A 15,727-nucleotide genomic window follows, 5' to 3' on the forward strand; every position below is an offset into this window, starting at 1 on the left:
CATGAGATATATATATATATATATATATATATATATATATATATATATATATATATATATATATATATATATATGACTAAAGGACATTGTTACAGAGAATATATTGCAAATAAGAACATCTATAACAGTCTTTTACTTCTACCTATCTATATATTAATAGCATAAGTACGACTTTTATGAGTGACTTATTTCTATGGTACTTTTGTCTGAACAGGGCTCATATGCCAAATTAAAGGTCTTAGATTTGCAGAAAACTATTGGCGTTCTAATTAGTAGCACTGTTGCAGAGTTATTTACTAAAACGTCTGCCCGCCAATGCATTACCATTGTCCTCTGGAAAATGTGACAGTAGGCAATACACCTGTGCACCTGCTGGTTGCTCTGGAAACTGTGACAGTTAGTGAACACTCCCTGTGCACCTGCGGGGTGACCTGGAGAATGTGACCTGCTGGGTGGCCTGGAAACTGTGACAGTTATTTGCAGCCGCATATATCAGTGCATCTTGCAAGGACCATGCCCAGCAATGTAACTTCGATGGAAGAACCTATACATGTATTGTAGTGTATAAAGAAATTATTTAGTTCCTTTAATATAATGATTGATAATATAGTTATTTACTCCTTTGCTAAAATTTCGGCATGTAATGTAGTATATATAAGTTATTGAATTCTGTTAATAAAGTCATTTAGTCATTACATTTCAGTTTAATTTAAGGCGGTTACCACCAAATTTCTCTAGTTCTTTATAATAATTATAAAAGTGAAATTGGCTTTGCATATAGTATACAAGGTATACTATATACTGTATGCTGGTCATTACATAAGCATGTGCAGAGCATATGGGAGTAAGTTACAACCTGTCCATCTATCTCTGCAGAACAAGATGTTTTTGATCGGTGTAGTATGTTAATATGGTGGGTGTGGCCAATAAGTTGACAAAGAACAACGGGGAGTGGCTTAAAATATTCACTGCACTAAACACAACATCATTTTCATATAACATATTGCGTGCTTTTGATTTTTACCACCAAAACTTGCCACTGACAATGAAAAGCACGTATAATTAACCGCCTCTCTCTGAAGCATGATACCACTCTGTTTACAAGTGACCTGCAGTGGAGTCTAGCTTTATAACAAACAGAGTAAGAAAAACATACTGTACAACCACAAGTAAACAATGTGTCCGTTGTTTGTAAACCAAAGGCATAACATTACTAGATTTTCCAAATAAAACTTATTTGTGCAAGCTCTTCAACATTCTATTTTTATTTTGATGTCATTTTGGGAAACACTAAATACACAGATCATGACATAAAATAAATATATTCATAAATAGTTTCATGGAAAGGTATACAATTGTCATTTGTTAGCAAAAAAACATGTCCTCTAAATAATATCAATCCAAAACAATTGGGGGTCACAAAAAGAAAGACGACCACAGTCCGTTGTAAACAAAGAGCAGCCAGAAACTTTGTTTAGCACAGAAATGTACTTTATTTCCACTTTTGTTTCTCCATTATAAGTACAAAGGATAAAAGGTGCCAAGAAAACTGGCCTGCAGTAAATAAAGTTTTATTATTTGTTCCATTTGTTATAAGACTTTATTTTCATTTTTTAGATACAACAGTACACATAACAAGAGGCATTAGAGAAGCACATAGGGGGGTATTCAATTGTTTCTTTTAACGCGCTAAAACAAAAAAAAACGAGCGCTCTAAAAAAACTTCATATTATACGGTAATTTTGCGCGCGTAAACAGTTAATACGGTACTTACTCGCTGCCAGCGGGCTGAATTTCAGCTCGCTGCTCAGGGAGCTGCGAGATGAAATTTAGCGAGTAATTACCGTATTAACGGTAATATTTTTGGAGCGCTCGTTTTTTTTGGTTTTAGCGCGTTAAAAGAAACAATTGAATACCCCCCATAGAGAGAACAACATCATAATGAACCAAGGAACAGTAAAAATTTTCAATACAGCAAATTACATAAAACTATAACAGTGTACAGATGTGTTTGCGTGCATGGGCGACTAAAGCTGGGTGCACACTACAGGTGTTTCATCCAATTATCATGCCAATCACACCATAAACGATCGTTTGGTGGGATATCACATTAGTGTGTACGCTCCCAAGATCATATTTTAATCAAACCAAAGCACATTGTATCGTTCGATTTGGTTTTATAAACTTCCTAAAAATCACGATCAATGATGGAACGATGTTGGGCAAATGTGGAAGTGTGTACACACTCACGACCAGCAGTGTAGGCAGATCTCTATAGAGTGTGCAGAGTCACGTCTGTTCAGCAGATGGTTATGAGAGATGAAGACCTCAGAACTAAAGGTAAATTGTGTAGGTGTGTACACATAAATCTGCAAGATCATTGGGACTTTCAGTCGTCGGTTACAGAAATCACTTCTGCGCTAATTTTCTGCAGTGTGTACCCAGCTTTAGGTATACGAAAGAGTGCGATAAAAAAAATGAATAAGGGTGGAGGAGATGCGAGAAGGGCCATGTGGTGGGGACTAAGGTTTACTCAGAGAACAGTGACAAGTTTGGGGTGGGTGCATATTTCTTTAAGGATAGTTATTAGCATACATCTAATGAATGTCAAGGTGAGCACGTGACAGTTACCAGAGGAAGTCTTAAAGTCAGCTAGTGGGGGATTTTGGGGAGTTGAAGAGTTATATTAATACAATAGGTTTCAAATCTAGAAGCATGTATGAGTCTTACTGATCAAGTAGGCAGAAATCTTCTCCATAGACCATTAGATCATATTTTCTTATACACCTGTTGCAAAGAGGGGGTAGCTAGTTTTTTCCAATGATGTGCTGTCAAGCATCTAGCTGCATTGAAAATATGTGTGGCTAATCTTCCTGCGAATTTATCTAAGCCCTCTATTGATAGACCCGGAAGGAAGAACCAAGGGTCTTTAATGATAGGTGTAAGGTTTATTTTGGAGATAAGGGTGGTGTCCCAGAATTTTTTTTATTTTAGGACAGGTCTACCAGAAACGACAGAAGGAACCTAGCTGCCCGAATCTTCTTCAACACAATGGGAGAGTGGTGACAAATATTCTTTGTAGTGTAGTAGGCACTAAATACATATAGTAGACAAGTTAACCCGTGCATGATACTCATGCATTCTAGTCAAATCAAGCTACTTAAGGTGTTAAAAAGGTTCTTGTCATGCATTTGGGCTAGGCCAGGCCTCCTCAGGGGAAGAGCGTTACTTCCCGACGCAAGCGCCCTTTTTTAACGTGGTTTTGTCCACATGTCACCACCTCATCATTTTTCTCCATCGCCACATCCTTCATCTTCATCGCCACATCCTTCATCAAGCTACTTAAGGTGTTAAAAACTCCCCACTGTCACCCCCGGCAACCAACTGTCACTTCTCCTTCAAGAAATATATAGGTCAGTGTATAACTCTGCCCAGCAGGTGGCGCTGCAGCTTGGTTGTTTTTTTTTCACACACACCACTAGGCATTTATATAGTAGATTTTAGAAAAATTTTCTTTAATTGGTGTTGAGGTCAAGGACCTCTTTCCCTGATTGTAGACCATGTGCTCTCATTAGGTGGTCAATCCAAATGTGTCTCCCAAGTAATTTCATGTTTTGGGGTAGCTGACTGTTTTGAATTTATCGACATATTATAAAAAGATTAAATCACACCTTTGAGGGGATAGTGATAGCAACGGAGCTCCAAGTGTGTCAGGGGTCTAGCAATGTGAGTCTTAGGAAGGGTAGAGATATAATGCTTAACTTATAAATGTTCCAAGGGTCTTTTCAGCTGGGGCCCCAATTTTTGCTGCAGGGACTCCAATGAGCAGGTTACCCCCATTCAGGACATCAGACACCATTAGAATGCCCTTAGAGGACCGATGGGAGAAGATTACCGAGCTGGAGCAGATTCATAGTTGTCACAAAGTGGGGTGAGAGGGGAATGGGAAGAAGTAGTTTTAAAGAGAGTTTTGCAGAGATCCCATATTGGACTGGAGAAGAGAACTATTGGGTGTTGAAAGTTAAAGTGCTTTGACTTTGCTATAGCCCTCACAGCTACCACGGCTTCTAAAGATGAGACATGCAAGAAGTAGACTCTATAGCAGTCCCACCTTGGGCTTGGTTAGCAGCAAACCAGGCCACAACTGACTTTAATGGGAGCCAGGAAGTAGAAGCGGGTGTCTAGAGAGGCCCTACATCTGTTGGAGGTGGCTCACCTCAAGTTCGTGAAGCTGGTTCGCAGTAGTTTGCTTTTCCAAACAAGCTGAACAAACCATTTATGTTTCCGAGTTAGAGTAGGCTTGGATACTTGGACAGGTAGACATTGAAAGAGGAAGAGCTGCCTACGCAGAACATTCTTAGAAAGGGCCAGAATTCTTTCCAACCAGGATATAAACAGCTTCTGTACAGGTCTAGTTTATCAGGAGGACAGTTCTCTCTGTAGAGAGTAGAGTGTTATATGTATGCGAGATGTAAACCCCCAAATATTTTATTTTGTTGTTTCTCCAAGAGAAGTTGTAGTTGCTCTTAAGGAGCTCAAGGGCAGGAGGTGAATATGTAAAGGGAGAGCCTCAGCTATAGAATAATTTATGTTATACCCCGACAGGTGACCATATGGAGATAAAATCTAATAGCGGTTCGAGAGTGACGTGTATGGCAAAGAAAGAGTCTGCAAACAGGGAAATGTTCTACTCTTCTGAGCCCACCAAGACGCCTCTAATATCTGGGGAATAGCAAATTATCAAGGCAAGGGATTCAATGGCGAGAGCAAAAATTAGAGGTGAAAGAGGACATCCCTGTCTGGTACTAGTGGTAATGGCAAAGTTATCTGAGAGATCATCATCTATAGAAACCCTGGCCGGCGGATCCGTGTATAGAGCTAGTATCCACTGCAGAAGGTCACCCCCAAAACCAAATTGACATAAAGTATCCAACATACAGGGCCAACTGACTTCATTAAATGCTTTCTCTGTATCGAAGGAAAGCACAAGTGTCTGAGATTTCAGAGAATTAATGGTGTGGATAATGACCATCCCTGGTATTGTTGTGGACCTCTTTGCCGGGGATAAAACCTACCCGATCGCAATGCACCAACTAGGGTAACATCGCGTTCAAGCTTTCTGCTAAAAAGTGTTCTACAGTGGGTCGATAATGGGAACAGTTGGATGGGTCTTTACCCCGATTCAGAATGACTATTAGGCGAGCTTCAAGAGCTTCTCGTTACCCTTTAGAATACAGTTGAATAATATTTTATTTTAACTAAAATAAAGTTAGAACAGCTTAACCTTTGTTTTCTTATTATAACACAGTTCAACAAATTACATTGTTTTTAATCCTATGAAGCAGACCGAAACTTCCTCTATGTATTTGTATTCAAAATGATGCCAAGAAGAATCTACTTGCAAGGTTAATTAATGTATAAGAGGCATAATTATGAAAGGAAAAATTGGGACAACCATGGGAGCTGAGGATAGCTCAGGCCATTAAGGCCATCCAACAACTCGCTGTGGGTGCAATATAAGTTAAAGTTATGAGAACCTATCTCTGAGTATAATGTCAAGTAAACCAGGAGTCTGAATAATATACAAATACAGTGTGCTTGTATGATAACTAGTGAAAACCTTAGACGCAAGAGCTTCTTTCCACATAGAAGTGCTTCTGACAGGAGTCTCACATCACTACCCTGTGCTGTTGGTGGAACCTGCTGCCCCCACTATCTCTCAGTCTGTGCGCTCCAGCTTCTCTCCATTGCCCTCCTAACATCATGACACTGCCTCTATCACATGCAGCGCTGCCCTCACTAACATAATAAACAGTAGTAGACAGGTTGTTCCCTCCCAGAAGATCAGGACACGCATCTCCTGCTGTTAAGAACATTAAGATGATTGACAACAGGCAGGGGAGGGATGAAAAATGTTAGCCCGGGGAGCAAGACTTAACTCAGCAGCCTATTAGGAACATTTTAAAGGAACAAAATGTAGGTGGCCCTGTGACCCAGCCCCAGATAGCACACTATGGAGCTGGCCCGGTGGGGCAGATGCCCCCCTGTTCCCCAGCCCAGCCTGCCCCTGACAACAGGTTCTTCTATCCTTTGCTCACTTCAAAACTGGAGACAGTACAGATGAGCCAACGTCGAACAGGTGCTAGTCAAACTTACCTTAGCCTGGTAGTCCACAGCATGTCAAACATAGCACTTCCGGTCGGGATGGGTGGAGGTTTAATGGTGCACAGTCCATTGACGCCTGTGTGTTCACTTGCAGTGAACGCAAGTAAGTAGAGCAGACAGCATCCAGAAACGGCTGCTGTGCCACAAACATTCCTGACTGCAAGTGGAAGTGGGTATGGGGTCATTGGAACCAATGGGTTCCATTCTCATTGTAAGGCTTTTATTAGCGTTAAGAAGTGCTAGTAAGAGCCGCACCAATGGCGGCCCTAAATATCTAAAATAAGGCTATATAATATAGTCCATCAAGATTTAAATTTGCCATGTCTTGTCTACTTAAGGGTAGACTACTGATCTAGGAACACAGACCCTAGTGAAAGATCAAACCCTCCAACCACTCCCAACGGAAGGAGATATCTGCCGAACACTGTGTGCGCCACAAAACATTCTCTAGGTTCCGGAATACACGTTCTGAGAATATTTATTTACCACTGTCGATTACCCTTAAAAAAAAAAAGGCAAGATCTCATCATTAAAAGTATGAGCCGTGTGTACAAATAACAGTACCCGTTTTTTTTCATTAAGCCTTAAAGTCAATTAAGCTGCGTATTGGAACGATCAGTCCAACTTTACAAAGTATTGATATTCCTTTTTTTTCTTGGCGGCTTGAGGGCTTTTCCACTACTCAAGATGAGATTTATGTTAGACAATATCTTTCTGATTAAAACAAATCACGGTTTTAGAGTTCTAATTTCCTCTTTTCGGGGCATAAGATATCAGACAAGGCTGGAAACTGATATTAAGCTTGATCATGCATGAACAATCTATTTAAAAAAGAGAGAGGTAGACAAAAACCTGAAATTCTGACATGACCGCTGCCCACGTAATCACTTCCACAAAAATGCAATGATTGCGTAGGACTCAGTCAGAGTTTAGCTGTATTGTCTTTACTAAACACTGAGGATTAAACAGGATGGCTTTGGAATCATACGGAGAGTGTATTTTCACCTCTGCTTGTGATCAATCTTTCAGTATGGATACATTTATGATTACAAAGAGCCGTTTTTTCATTATCTTTGATGAAGGGTAGCTTTTCAAAAGGGACTGTCAAGCGGCAGCTTAAATTTGGAAAATAAATAAATAAAATGTGGCAATCAGGAGTTTTTTTGTTTCCTTTCATAATCGTATGGGGACAATAAAAATTTGCTGCTAACATTAATGAAATCTATATTTTACAGCGCAGAGGTGGGTAATGCAATAATCCACTTTGGGATCGATGGATTGACACAGAATCGTCTGAAATTGCCACTTATTAGTGGAAATTGAGCATTCGTCACGAGCTGTCACATAAATATTTTCACAGACATTTCCAGGATATTGAAATATTTTTTATTAGTGTCAGAAAAGGAAGTAGAGGGCAGTTTTTAAGAACTAAATAATGTGTTTCTTACAATATTTCCTCTGGAAATTACTATTTTAATTTAAAAAAAAGTATCGCTGTACTATCACCAAATATGTAATAAATGTGAAAGCACTAAATGGTGTTGCTGTAACTCCTGATCGCCCCATAAGTACATCTAGGGGTTCGTGTGTGAGCTTATAGGGGTTCTACTGTGGGTCACAACCCAAAATAAGTCCTCATGCCATCTGAGGGTTAGGTCTTCAAGACCTACTTTCTAAATAGTTATTGTTTACTGCCATTTAATGAACTATTAATCATATGATTTACTTTTACAATCTGTTGGCCAGTGGCCATCTAACGTGCCAAGTTTTAGGGTATATTATACTACCCCTAACGGCAATCATATTATTCAGCCAATATATAGAATAGAGCGCTATGCCATTATAGAACTAAGGCCCGTGCTATATATATATATATTACAGGCCCAACACGCCTGCGATCACTTAACCCCTTCCTAGTAGGGATGTGCACCGGCCACTTTTGGTGTCTCGTGTTTTGTGTTTTGGATTCGGATTTGCTTGAGGTTTTGGGTTCGGATTTGTTTCGCAAAACACCTGACGAAAGGTTTTGGTTCGGATTTAAGGTTTTGGATTCGGATTTATTTTAAAAAAAAACATAAAAAGTGCTAAAAAGCAGTTTTGTGTTTTTTTTTTTTTTCACTCCTACGCTATTATTAACCTCAATAACATTCAATAACAATCATTTCCACTAATTTCCAGTCTATTCTGAACACCTCACAATATTGTTTTTAGGCTAAAAGGTTGCACCGAGGTAGCTTGAGCACATAATGCCAAAAAAAGAGGTACAAGATGGAATTGTCCTGGGCCCTCCCTCCCACCCCTCGCGAGATTCGACGCGAGACTTGGACGACAGAGCCTCGTTTTCATTTTTTTGCCCGCCGGAAATATCCGAACAGTGCTCGGATCCCGTTCGGATCCGCACTGTTGGGGTGGGCTCGGATTAGCGGAATCCGAGCCTGCTCATCTCTACTTCCTAGTGCGGCAAAGTGAGTGACACAGGAACAGCTGGTAATTTATATTGTCGGAGATCTCCAGCGCGGCAGATGCTGGAGTGAACCATGATTGGCTCCTGGAGTTCTCTGAAGGAAAAACAACTGGAGGGATATAAATCTACGGCAAGACACGATGCTAGCAGCTCCACAGGACAGGGCCAGCCCCTTTTCACTAGCGGTTCCAAGGGAGGAAAGAACACTTTTTGCCCGCTGTATAGAGGCGTCAGCTGAAATAGCATGGAGGGGCATGCTAACAACACTATCGTTACCAAGCTCACTTGATCTTGATTTTCAGTATGAATACAGACCGTGAAAGCGGAGCCTCACGATCCTTCTGACTTGTTGGGTTTTAAGCAGGAAGTGTCAGAAAAGTTACAAGAAGCACAGAGCATGCTAGGTGGATGTTTCTCTGCTTCAGGGGCTGGAACATGTAATAAAAGAAGGAAAAATGGATGGAGTAAGATGTACACAAGAGGAAAACCTTCTGCTGTCTGCATAAAAAATCAATTAAATGTTCTAAAGCTGCCAAGTCAAAGTCCAAATCACAATCCCATTAGGCATCTTTGAAATGATTTTAAAGTGCCGTTCGCCAGCTTTCCCCATCCAACCTGATGGAATTTGGACAATGGGAGAACACTGCATGGTCCATATGTACAAAGCTGGTAGAGACTTACCTAGTCCGACTCACAGCTGTAATTGTCACTATAGGTGCTTCCACCAAGTATTAACACAATGGGTTTATACATTTCATTAGCTCTTGTCTATTTTATAGTTTTTTTTCCATTTGACATCACAGAGTATTTTGTGTTGATCAGTTGTAAACAAAAAAAATTAAAAACCCCTAAATAAATCCATTATATATATATATATATATATATATATATATATATATATATATATATATATATATATATATACATATATACACAGCCACACATACATGCACCCCCCTAAAAATTACGCGGCGAAATACAGCATAGTACACAAAGATGCAGAGGACCAACAGGGAGAATGTAAAACATGCAAGGACAAAAACACAAGACATTTAAGAAGCATTGATTCAATACTAGCATGAATTTAAGCTTAATACTCTACATAAGACATTCATCATCATCTTCATTTATTTATATAGCGCCACCAATTCCGCAGCGCTGCACAGAGAACACACTCACATCAGTCCCTGCCCCACTGGAGCTTACAGTCTAAATTCCCTACTATAGACACACACTCACAGACAGACAGACAGACAGAGAGGGAGAGACTAGGATCATTGCAGGTAAGGTATGAAACAACAAGTGTTCTAAGGAACATGCAAGAGGCAACAGACAAGAAGATACAAGGGAAGAAGATCCTGTTCGTTAGACCTTACAATCTAATAAAACACGAAAAAGGGGATAATATTTTTTTCAACTACTTCATATTATAAATTCTAAACTGAATCATGAGTTCCAAAGTGTTAAAGGGTTTGACTATCTTTGGGCAACATAATAAACAGCCCCTCCACTGTATAGTAAATAGGAGGTCCCCATACAAGCTCCCCCCCCTACTCCTTAAACAAAGTGTGTGGGGGGGGGGGGTTGCTATTTGCTATGCTGTGGGTGTGACAGTGTTCAAAAGTGGACCACTCCTTTAATCTTGGGTTCCTCCATCTGTACCCCTCCTGTTATTATATATATATATATATAGGCCCTGCAGCCCAGGGGGGCCTGTCAGAGGCAGCGCAAAAGAAAAATCCTGATAAAAATAAAGAAGAAAATACTTACCTTGAGGTCAGCTGGCGATCCGGCTCCCACCCTGGTCTCCTCCGTGCTGCGCTCTGCAATGGATGTCGGGCGGGCGTGATGACGTCACGCCCGACATGCACTGCGAGCGCCGCACGAAGGAGGAGACCAGGGAGGGAACCGGATCGTGAGCTGACCTCAAGGTAAGTATTTTCTTCTTTATTTTTATCAGGATTTTTTTTTTTGCGCTGCCTCTGACAGGCCCAATGGGAGAGACGGCCCTGGGTACTGAGGGACGGTTGTTTAAAGTGGACAACCCTCTGAGGCTTCACATGCAAAGAAACACAAAATCCCTGGGCACTCGGTTCTTATGTTAAATGTGATATTTTAACTAATTCGAGTCATGGTACAAAAACAGAAACCTTTAAGAATAAAAAATATCTCTGAACTCCCAGTTCGTCACCTCCAATCCATATTTCTATTCAACACCCTCTCAGCTGGGTGACACGTATGTTCTCACAGCCTTGTCAGTCTTCTTTATATAACAAAAAGTCTGCTTGTTTGTAACACAAGAAGAGATAACGAGATTTTGTTTTAACAATGTCGCTCCTGGTATGAGTTCAAAAACTTTTTTTGTTTTTTCAACATATTTTCATTTTTGACATTATTTTATTTAGAATATTTGGGGCTAGTTTCCCACAGATAGTTACTGTATTCATACTTGCCAACATTCTGAAGTCTCCCTCTGGGAGTTCCCGAATGTGGTATGGGCGGAGCTTGACGAATCAAATTTTTGGGGAGAATCAGATGCGAGAGTGTGCCCTACTCTTCTGGGAGTCCGGGAGACCTACCCGGAATTCGTGAGTCTCCTGGACATTCTGGGAGAGTTGCCAAATATGCTGTATCTTCCAACTGGCCAAAGCCTGTATACAGAAAGTTTTGTAATCGGTTTGCCTTTTAAACATACAATATTACCCCGATCTTGTGGACTTTAGTTTGCTGTGGATTTTATAGTTGTTTATTGTATGATGCATCTCTACATGGAACGTGTGCTTGTCTTACAACACAAGCAGATTTTAAAAAGCAAACAAAACAAAAAATAAAATAAAAATCAACAATTTAAAGTGTCACTCTTTAGCCATTTAAAATGTTTCAAAGCTATCGGACTAATACCATCTTATCAATCTACGCAGATATGTTGAATTCTTCTTCATGGGAACAGGATTCAAGTTGAATACTTTTCTTTCCATAGCATGTAATGTAAATTTCCGACATCCTGTAATTAATCAACAATTTCTCTCCTGGCTATATAGAGCGAGTAATCAAAGTTCAGTAATAACTTATTCTTTCTGCTCCAGCACCTGCATTTCATTTGTTTATTTTCACAGTCTCGGAAATCTAAAGGACTGTCAAAGTGCCATAATATTAGCAGAATAATCAGTTAATTAGCCCCTCTCCATAAACAACAACAGAGCCATTACAAAGATACATTGAAGGCTTTTTCTCAGTTCAGCGGCGGACAGATGAAATTGTTTTCCTAGAAGAAACAGATCCCTTAGAAGTGGCAAATGGCAGTGGTTTTAAAAGTACTTATCGACACAATATGCTCCCACTTAATGCCGGAGCACTGTGAGAAGGTGCCTGAGATACGGGAGCCCCCTGCTGCCTGAATGGGCTTTGGTGCAGCTTAAAAGAATGTCTGACCCTTTCTTTGCCAAATGGAATTATGGGTCGTAGGTGAATGAAGGATGAATAAAGGATGTATTTTTTTTTTAACTTAAAATACAGTTTCATGGGAAAATAAAACTATATGACCAAGTATAAAAATCAAACGTTCTCCTACAAAACGATTTATTAAGAACTCTCTCTGTTAGGACAGGTTTGAAATGGAACATTTCTTTTTTTTTTGCTGTTTTAAACTGAATTTACTAAATAGATCCAGACCTTCAGTCTCTACACTCCTCCCTTTGTACACAGGGGTCTTTAAGAATAACCGCTCTGTATTAGCAGGTACTGAACCTGATTAAAGGGAAGTGTGGACATAAAACTGCTTTCAATTGAGCTTACGGTTTCTTTTTTCTGTGTGATGCCCCTTCAATTTTACCTTTTAACCAATAGCATTCATTATCAAATACAGTAAACATGCCGGATTTGAGGCATCTGCTTTTTCAGTATTCAGCTGTACTCCAACAGAAGAATCCTTATAAATAAGGTCCATTTATCACCATAAAGTACTACATTTGTGTCACCTGTGTTGTACATTTTTCTCCTGCGACCAGTATCGCTCAAGGGGCTTCCTTAGTGCCGTAACTTATCTTTCACCATGACTCCGGCTTTTAAGTAGCTATGCGCACATCAGCTATGGTTGCGAGGGGCAAGTACAGGGCTCTAATGCTAATTGCTGGGGCACGAGTAGCAAACAAACCAGCAAGTTCTAAGCGCAGGTCCTGCGTTTTACCATTAGCCCAAGATCCCTTGTATTAGGACTGAAACCTGGGTGGTCTTATTTGCATTACCATTGTCAGGCGCCGCCTCCACACCCCACATATGTGTCGGAGACGGACGCCTCTCTGTTCACACTCGCGTCTCGTTGTCTAGCAACAGGACGTACTTCCGGGTTGCGGCAGCGCACACATGCTCTGTGCATCGCGTCCCGTTGCTAGGCAGCTGTCTGTCCCAGCATATCGGCGGTCAGCTGCGTTTTGACCGCCGATCCAATCAGGAAGCACCTGCCTCCATTTAAACCTCACTCTGGCGCCATTAAGGTGCCAGAGTATTGGTTAACCCAGCTCCAACGTTTCAGTTTGTACTTCTGCTTCTTGGTTCCTGATTTGGCTTGCCTTTGACACTTGCTGTGGATTTCATTTACTCTCCCTGTGGATTCCGTTTAATTTTGACCCCTGGCCCGTTCCTGACTACTGTCTTGATTATCTACGCTGTATTGTGTCACCGTTGGTTCTAATCCGGACTCTCAGACTATTCTGCCTCTTCATTGCACTGGTGACTATCTGGGAGAACTGCAACCTGTGCACCTCAAACAGCCAAGTCCATACCTCCTTGCGGGGGTCCCTGGTGAATACCGGGGGTGCGTTAGACTCCAACCTCCCAGTTTAGTAGCGCTTATATCAGTTGGTGGTAATTCCTGTGTTAACTACGTGACAACCATATATTGACCCTGCTTGTATCTCATTTATAACCCCCCTGACTTAACCTCTAGTGACGCTTTGACCTTGATCTTGCTTCCTCCTCGTATATTTGTTTGGATCACAATCTGTATTATCAGTGAATATCTGGGGCAAAGTCTAAAGTCTATTGATGTTTTTGGTAACTATATAAGAACGCTGTCTGCTATAGGCAAAGACCATAGAGGCTCAGTGCGGGTGACCACAAAAGGGTTTGCGAGATCAGACATTACAGCAGAACTAGAGAGCTTGAAAGGACATAAACTCAAATATCATCACAACCACTGAGAATACCAACAGTGTCCTACAAACCTAAACAACCACCAAGTTTATGGCATCATCCTGTACCGTACGTCTTACAGTTTGCTCTCTACATAGATGTTACCTTTGACAACTACTTAAAAACTTGCATGATTAAAGCAATGGTTAATAATCAATGTTTAATAAGTCCCTCCGACAGCGCAATATCGGTCAACATTATCAGCGGGTTTAAGTGCATTGTAATATAACAATCTCTTGACTTACCCATTCGTCTACAATCTGCCGCTTGGCTTCATTTGCCTTCTGGAGGTTCCGGCACGCCATTATCACCAGAGCGCCATGGAGAGCTAAAGATCGAGCAGTTTCAAATCCTTCAGGGGGAAATAAAAAAAAAAAAAATCAGACTTTGCCCTTTCTAGCATGAACTAACATGATATAGTTATATCAGTGGCGCACGCAGGGGGGGTTTCTGAGTCTCCAGAAACCCCCCCCTGCGCTAAGTGGCCGCTATAGCTGCACTGTCCTATACAGCAGCCGCGGCGCTGTCAAAGAAGCGTCCGCGGCGGTGCTGTAGTGTATACAGCACCGCCGCGGACGCTTCTTAGACAGCGCCGCGGCTGCTGTATTGGACAGCGCTGAAGAAACGGAGCTGCTGCGCATCTCGCGGGGGGTGTTTTTTTTGGGGGGTCGGAGGGGAACCCCCCCCCCCCCCCGACAATCCTCCGTTCGCCCCAGTATATATTGTAAACCTCTATTACACATAGGATATTTAATGCTTTGTAGGTAAGAGCACAGTATCAGTCACACCACCAGCACCTCCCAAGGTGGGGGTGTTTGGGGGGCGGGGGAATTGAGACGATGACCCGTTTTCCTTGCTTTTGAGTAATTTGCCTGTAATTTACAATCTGTTGATGAATTGTATTTATCAATGTGACACAGAACACAGCTTTGAGCGTTGTTATTGTTCTTTACACTTTACAATGTACAAACAGATCAGATCGAATAAAAAATAAAAGCACTAAAGAAAATGTATCTGTCAAGCTAAATGGAAAAACTTTGTCACCCATTACTATGTCATTTTATTTATTGTTCCCACAATGTAATATTTGTTACTAATTTTATTTGATTTCCTGCCATTCAAGACGACTTGCAAACGGTAGTAAATGGGAACGTTTTGTTGCATCAAGTGGATTTACATCTGTATACTGTATCTTGCATCTAACCCCTACGAAGTATCTTTATTTGGCTCTTTAGGACATAAGGAAACCAAAACACAGCGGATTCACTGCATCAGATCTATAGCCCTTCAAACGGGCTCTAAAAACCCACCTCTTTCTCAAAGCCTTCCAGTCTCCCACTTAACTTCCTACCTTTTTCTGCCTCTCCCCCCTCCTCCCCCTCCCCTGACTCTGCCCCCGTTCCCCCTTCTCTCCCTCTCTCCCCTGCGTCTCTCTGTCTGTCTACCCCTCCCCTTAGATTGTACGCTCCCTTGAGCAGGGCCATCTCTCCTCCTGTTTCCTTCACTTCTAACTCTGCTCTCCAGCTACCTTTCCCCCCACCCCTCTGGGGGTCTCCCCATCATCCGTGCCCTTCCTCTTGGGCTCCAGCGCTTGCTGGTCTTCCCTCCCCCTCTCTCTAGCTGTGTTTTGAGCTTACTGAGTAACTGTGCTTATTGTTTACTGTACGGTGCAGTCCCACCTTGTATTGTACTTGTTTGTCCCTGTACGGCGCTATGGACACTTAGTGGCGCCCTATAAATAAAAATTAATAATAATAATAATAATATAGCCCTAGTGCCACACAGGATGGCCCTCACTAGTGTAGCCACAAGCTTATATAATGTACTGCTAGCCATAATTATGAAAGTCATGTAAAGGAATGTTTAATGTGTGCAACTGGTCTGGAAAAAAAATCTTCTGCTTTCAGC

The 15,727-nt window shown here is 41.3% G+C and overlaps 1 protein-coding gene across 2 annotated transcripts in view; it reads right to left on the reverse strand.

The window, feature by feature from the left end:
• Positions 1-15,727, reverse strand: part of WWOX (WW domain containing oxidoreductase) — an 820,606-nt gene that overhangs the window by 756,097 nt on the left and 48,782 nt on the right. For both annotated transcript variants that reach the window (XM_075188989.1, XM_075188990.1), the window contains exon 6: positions 14,065-14,171. In XM_075188989.1, the coding sequence (XP_075045090.1) occupies positions 14,065-14,171 (107 nt within the window). The remainder of the gene's footprint in view (positions 1-14,064; positions 14,172-15,727) is intronic.

This window comes from Mixophyes fleayi, chromosome 10, assembly GCF_038048845.1.
Source record: "Mixophyes fleayi isolate aMixFle1 chromosome 10, aMixFle1.hap1, whole genome shotgun sequence".
NCBI lineage: Eukaryota > Metazoa > Chordata > Amphibia > Anura > Limnodynastidae > Mixophyes > Mixophyes fleayi.